Below are 6,000 nucleotides of genomic sequence, written 5' to 3' on the forward strand. Positions count from 1 at the left end.
TTAAGGATCAAACTCCGAATCAGTTGACCTGACTTCGTCTTCATCATTCTCATCCTAAATTTACCACTGTCGGTAGTTTCAAGAATTAACCAGTCATTTACTGAACATTCTTTGTAAAAAAATAAATTTTAAATGAATTATTTATAGGGGATAAGTATTATGATCAGTAAGTATACCGATATGCATAACTGACCACCTCGGACACAAAGACGGCTAAAAATAGCCCTACCTCGCCCCTCTTACCCCTCTGGTCACTTTCCCTGTCTTGTCTCGTCACTGGCAATTGGCGGGGGGGGGGGGTGCATGATGATAGCTGTGTTTATTACCGGGGTATATTGTTCTTTTAAGGTATGTTAGACAGGTTTATAATACATTTTTATTATTTTAATATACAGTACCGGTAATCTTATTTTTAATCCTGCTTCCCAAATATAAGTTTCAGTATAAAATAATTAGTGGTAGGACTTTGTGAGTGGTTTACGATGTTTTCCATCACCACTCTTGGCATGCTAAACCACAATGTTTAAGAGGTAAGAATTTTATACCCGGTGCTTAAGACGACCCCTAATTTTGGGCTGATTTTTTTAAGGTTCAAATTTCGTCTTATAGGCCGAGATATACGGTAAGTACTATAAGTACATTGCTTCATGCAATTCATGGTATGTTTTATGTAAAAGTTTACAGGGAAGTTTTAAGTACAGCCTCACCAAACTCGTTGTTTTTAGACTTTGAAACTCTCCCCATTGACAAAAATTCAACATATTGTACTGTAGTGTGTCAGGAAAAGTTTTGAAAGTTAAAACAATTATTTAATATATTGTTTTGTATTTTTTCCAGACCTTCCGGTAATCCTAACGGTACCATGGGAAAAGGTCGTCCTTTAAAAGGTCGACTGGGTCAGCCACTTCAGACAGATCTTGTCATTGAGCCCAAGGTGTGTAATACAGCATGTGAAGTTTTAATGTCTCAGTATAAATTGTATAATGATACTATCTTGATTTAAAATGAAGTTTTAATTGAGAATTCAGCAAAGTTTTAGAAATATTGTATTAGTTTTGTGTTTATAATAGACAAAATATTTTTTAACTTAAATTCTTCTAGGTGGTTGGTGATGCAAGGAACAGAATTATCCAAAAGAAGAGACTCAGATTCCGAGATGCTCGTGACCGCCTCGCAGAAATTGCTAAACAGGGAGATGCCCGGGACAAGATCAACATGATTAGGAAAAAGACCCCACCTGTCAAAGTGAAGAAAGTAAGTTTATTTGTATAACCTACACATATGAAGAATGATTGCTTACCCAAGGCCTTGAGTTTAGGACCTGAAGGCGGCCCCAATTCTGAGTCGTCTAATTAGAGTTAAGATTTTCTTAACCAAGGTCAGGATCAGATGATATGTGGATTCCAGAGTCCCCTGGAATTGCATGATCTCATTGTGCTCATTGATGAAAGGGAATTGTGTGAGATTTTCTGGCTTTCTGAGTTAAGAGTTTGGTGATGAGGTTTCCTTTTTTCATGATAGGGATTCTACTTGCTAGTTTATTTGTGTGACATGTAATCTTAATTAATTTATACTTAGTATGATGGAGAAATATAAGGACAGGACACTTTGTAGATGTGCAGTCAGGGGAGAAAGTGCTGCTTTTGAGTACAGTAGTGGGGCGAACACAAATGTGGTGCTAGGAAGTAAGAGAAGTTTGTATTACATTGTATAATGTTACAAATAAATTAATACTGTACCTGTTTATAATAATGAATGAAGTACTTTAATGGAAGAGAAAATTCAGGTTTGTATTTTCACAGTGGTTGTAACCATCCTTACCCTCTTACTGACCACAATGTCCCTCACAAACAAAAGGTTGGCAGTTTTTGGCCCCTATTCTGTTTTGGATAATCTGATGTTTTCTTAAATTTTCAGGCCTGAAAATTATGAAAATAGACTTTGCAGTGATACGTATCATTATGTTAAAAAAATTGCTAAACAAGTACTGTACCATATTTTATGGCATATAAGATGCACCCCTTATTTCAGCAGGTAGTATTTAGGAAAAAAATGTGTGTATTTTCCTCTTGTAGCCATAGTCTTCTTAAAATATATACAATATACAAGTAAATGTGAGGAATCGATAAAAATAATACCAATAAATGAGTTACAACAAAAAATACTGTACTGTATCGCCAAACCAGTAAATAAAGGCCAAGTGAAGGTTTAATACAATCGCCATTTACCATAGCAACGCAGACCAGAAGGGACAAAACCTATGCTGACTCCCTACTGAGCCAGCTAACTCGTGTTCAAGGAAATGTATACAGTAATCCCTTTATGACAGTTAATTCTTTTACCTTTTTTTCACAATATTTATGGCGGATGATGTGTGCAACTGTTCATGTAACTGAGTAAAAATAAATGAAGAAAGTTAGGTATATCTACCCAAAAATACGAGATGGAAAACAACCATAAAACCTCACAGCCTGGCCCAGTAGCCTGGCAGTTACAGTGACAATTCTAACTTGGCTACAATGCCGCATCGATGTTAACAGATGCAAATGTTAAAATAAATGTATATGTAAATTTTCATTTGTATCTGAAGAGTTGGGTGTCTGCCGTATGAACGTTAATCAACTTGAGTTATCATCATCAGTGCAGTAGTTATAAATCCATCTTTTATATTTACAATAATTATTGCTTTAATTAATTAGAAATAATCATAATAATGTGTTCAAGTAAGCAATACCATATTTTTAATTCTAGAGTTTGGTTAGGTAGAATTTAGCCTACTGGAGACAGCAACTGGGGGATTAATTAGCCTACAGGAAACCACACTTCACTTGTAGGACGCAGCCGATTTTTTTGCCATTTTTCAGACAAGAAAGTTCGTCTTGTATGCCATAAAATACTATAGTTTTTCTTGCTACCAACCTGATTTTAACCAGAGATGATGATTCGTGATTCTAATTTACAGACCCCAGCTACGTGGAAGAACACTGGCCTGGTGGAAAAAAATATCCGAAATGAAAATCGTCCATCGGGTAAGTTCTGGACAAATAGATTAATTTAAGTTATTTTAGATTGACTACAATTTTGTGATCATAAATAACAGCACATTGACCCTTAAGTATTCAAGCTTTTGCAGACACTGTCCTTCACTTATTACATAAATATTTAGGCTTGGGTTAATGATAATGAATTTCCATGACTTTCTTAGTGTTTCAACCCTATCATGTGTACTTGTGCTTGCATTTACTGTACATTGATAAATACAGACAACACCTGCTATTATACAGAAATAATGAAGGTTCTCCACAGATTTAGGAGGCAAGACACGTATGCAGGGATCTTCTTTGGTCCGTACTGTATCTGGTGGAGATAATGGTGCGAAAAATGTCATTGTTCGGGGAAGGCCAAATACCTTTCCAAGAAACCCTCCTTCTAATGGCAGAACACAGTCTTTCTCAAGATCTGGTGATGGCAGTCGATATCATCCACTGCCAAACAATCCACATGTTGTTACAATCAAGAATGACAAGGCTGATCTCTATAACCCTTCATACACCCAAGCACTCAACAGGTACAGTATAACATCAGTGATGGATGTTCATGCTTATATATTAGTTTTCCTTTTGTTTTACAGTTCCCTTTGTCAACTTTCCTTGAAGTCATTTATTCATATAAGGTGAAGTATCACAAAGATGTAGCTACTGTATAACCACTGTCAGCAGTGTTATCAGTTTCTGTACACTGTCCACCACACTAAACAAGCTCCTCATTTTCAAGCTGCCAGCATCTAAGTTACCTTCCACTCATTTAGCAGAGCCATTTATCTTTCCAATTATTGAATGGGATATTTGTATCTTACAGTGTTTATTTATGTCTATCAAAAAGTATATTCTGGGTACTTTGTTAATTTTCTTCGACCAATTTCTCCAGCATTTAAAAGTTTGGTAAATTTGTTGGGAGGGAAACACAGGTTGCCTGCATTTTATTTCTTGTTGTCTCCAACTTCAAAACAAAATGAAAACGTGGCATAGGCTTTCAAAAGTTCTTTAACATATACTCCACATTATTTTCATAAACTTATCTTTGTCAACAAGTGTACCTGTACTGTACATACATTCCCAAGTTACTTAGAACTCCATTCTATTTGTCTTGTACTTAGATGTGGGAAAGATATAACACCACAACTGTCACCTTCACCATTATGCAACTAATAAATGTAATGGATATTTGACTCCATTACTCATTCTAAATATTAACCTAAGCCATTAATTAAATGCCAACTACAGTATAATACAATTTCATGATGAATTTATAGATTGCTTTGCCATAAGTCTCTGAGCTCAAAGTTTTATTGTTCAAAGATACCAAATCATTCATCAATACTTTTCAGCTATTTTCCACTGATATATGAGTTACTCAATATGCAGGAAGTCCCTACAGCCTCAGTCTTTGAGCCTGAATTCACTAGGATGATGACCACACCCTTGCCATTGTTGTAGTCTCTGGAGCAGCCATGTGTGAAACTGATACAAATGTCATGTCATTATGATGGTACAACTCAGGTTTTTTTTCAAACTTGCCTGTCATAATTTAACAGTGTTTGAATGAAGTTGTTTGACTGATTAAATTCAGCTTTAAAAGTTCAGTTCAGATATAAATATTATTATTATTATTGTTATTAATATTATTATTAAAATTACTGTACTGTATTATTGTTATTATTATTATTATTATTGTTATTATTATGATGATGTCATTTAGTGAATTATAGAGCAGACAAACCCCATCAAAGATTTTCCACAAAGGTGTATTTTAAAGTAACGTATTCATTAATAAAGTGTCGTGAAAGTGTTCTCATTTTAAGCTAACTTTAATCATCCATAAAACAGGTGTTGCCAAACAGGACCCAGTGTGCTATATTTCCAAAGTTGTTTGAAAGGCTTGTTTCATCATCATTATATATTTGCTATACTGTTAGAAACTACCATATACAGGAAGTCCCAGGGTTATGTACGAGTTCCATTCCTACAGGTGTTCTTAAATTGTAAATGTACTTAAGTCAAAACACATACCCTATGTGCATACCGTACTTACAGAACAATGTTTAAAATCACACCGTATCATAGCTTATGTCCTTATATACATATAAAACCACTTAATATAAGAGAAAAGAAGAAATAGAATGATAAAAATACAGTAAATGGAAGTAAAAAATAAATCGTGTAAAGGTAATAGGCAGCTATCAAACAGGGAGGTACTGCTGACTTTATGGGACCTCGTATTGGCGGATGTTCGTAAGTAACCCGGGGGTCTCCTGTATAAGTATTTTATATGTTTACAGTACAGTACAATATACTGTACAGTATATCTAATGGACATGACAGTTTTAGGCAGCATGATATGAGGCCTCCAAGGATGAAGTTGACAGCTCGCAGCCCACCCTATAGATCTATGGGACTAACTACAGCACAGCCTCCAATATATGGATTAAGTGGAATGCGATCTGATATTATGGCACGAGCACGGTCACCAGCTTATCGACTCAGAAGGTCACCGGAACCAGAGGAAATACGTCCAACTCGTCTTAAGATCACCACTGCAAATAATTATAGGGTAATCATTCTTGTGTATAGGTTCCTAACTACAGGGTGTCCCAGAAAGATGTACACACAGTGCCTTACAGATTTTCATGGAGATCACATGAATGCTTGTACTGTGTTGCAGCAACACCTTTATTCTCACCTGTGGGAGACCTCACACATCATCAAGTGAGGACAATGTTGCTGTTGTGATTTAAGTATGCACATGATTTCTATGAAAATCTGTAAGGCACTATGTAAGTATAAATTTTTCTGAGACATCCTGTATCGTCCTAGTTGGGGAAATGTAGATGATCACGTGCAGTGTCGCCCATGCTGCCTCCTTGCATACTGAAGGCTTAGACTGTACACCATGTATTGTACAGTATCTATATTGTAATGTCTAATGGCCATCATGTCTATT

At 35.7% G+C, this 6,000-nt stretch overlaps 1 protein-coding gene across 3 annotated transcripts in view; it reads left to right on the forward strand.

Moving 5' to 3' along the window:
* The window catches only part of LOC121863613, a 48,121-nt gene that overhangs the window by 9,885 nt on the left and 32,236 nt on the right, over window positions 1–6,000 (forward strand). For all 3 annotated transcript variants that reach the window (XM_042362348.1, XM_042362349.1, XM_042362350.1), the window contains exons 2-6: window positions 838–934; window positions 1,102–1,254; window positions 2,963–3,029; window positions 3,307–3,568; window positions 5,382–5,610. In XM_042362348.1, the coding sequence (XP_042218282.1) occupies window positions 838–934; window positions 1,102–1,254; window positions 2,963–3,029; window positions 3,307–3,568; window positions 5,382–5,610 (808 nt within the window). The remainder of the gene's footprint in view (window positions 1–837; window positions 935–1,101; window positions 1,255–2,962; window positions 3,030–3,306; window positions 3,569–5,381; window positions 5,611–6,000) is intronic.

The sequence above is a fragment of the Homarus americanus genome, unplaced genomic scaffold (genome assembly GCF_018991925.1).
Source record: "Homarus americanus isolate GMGI-L3 unplaced genomic scaffold, GMGI_Hamer_2.0 scaffold41366, whole genome shotgun sequence".
NCBI lineage: Eukaryota > Metazoa > Arthropoda > Malacostraca > Decapoda > Nephropidae > Homarus > Homarus americanus.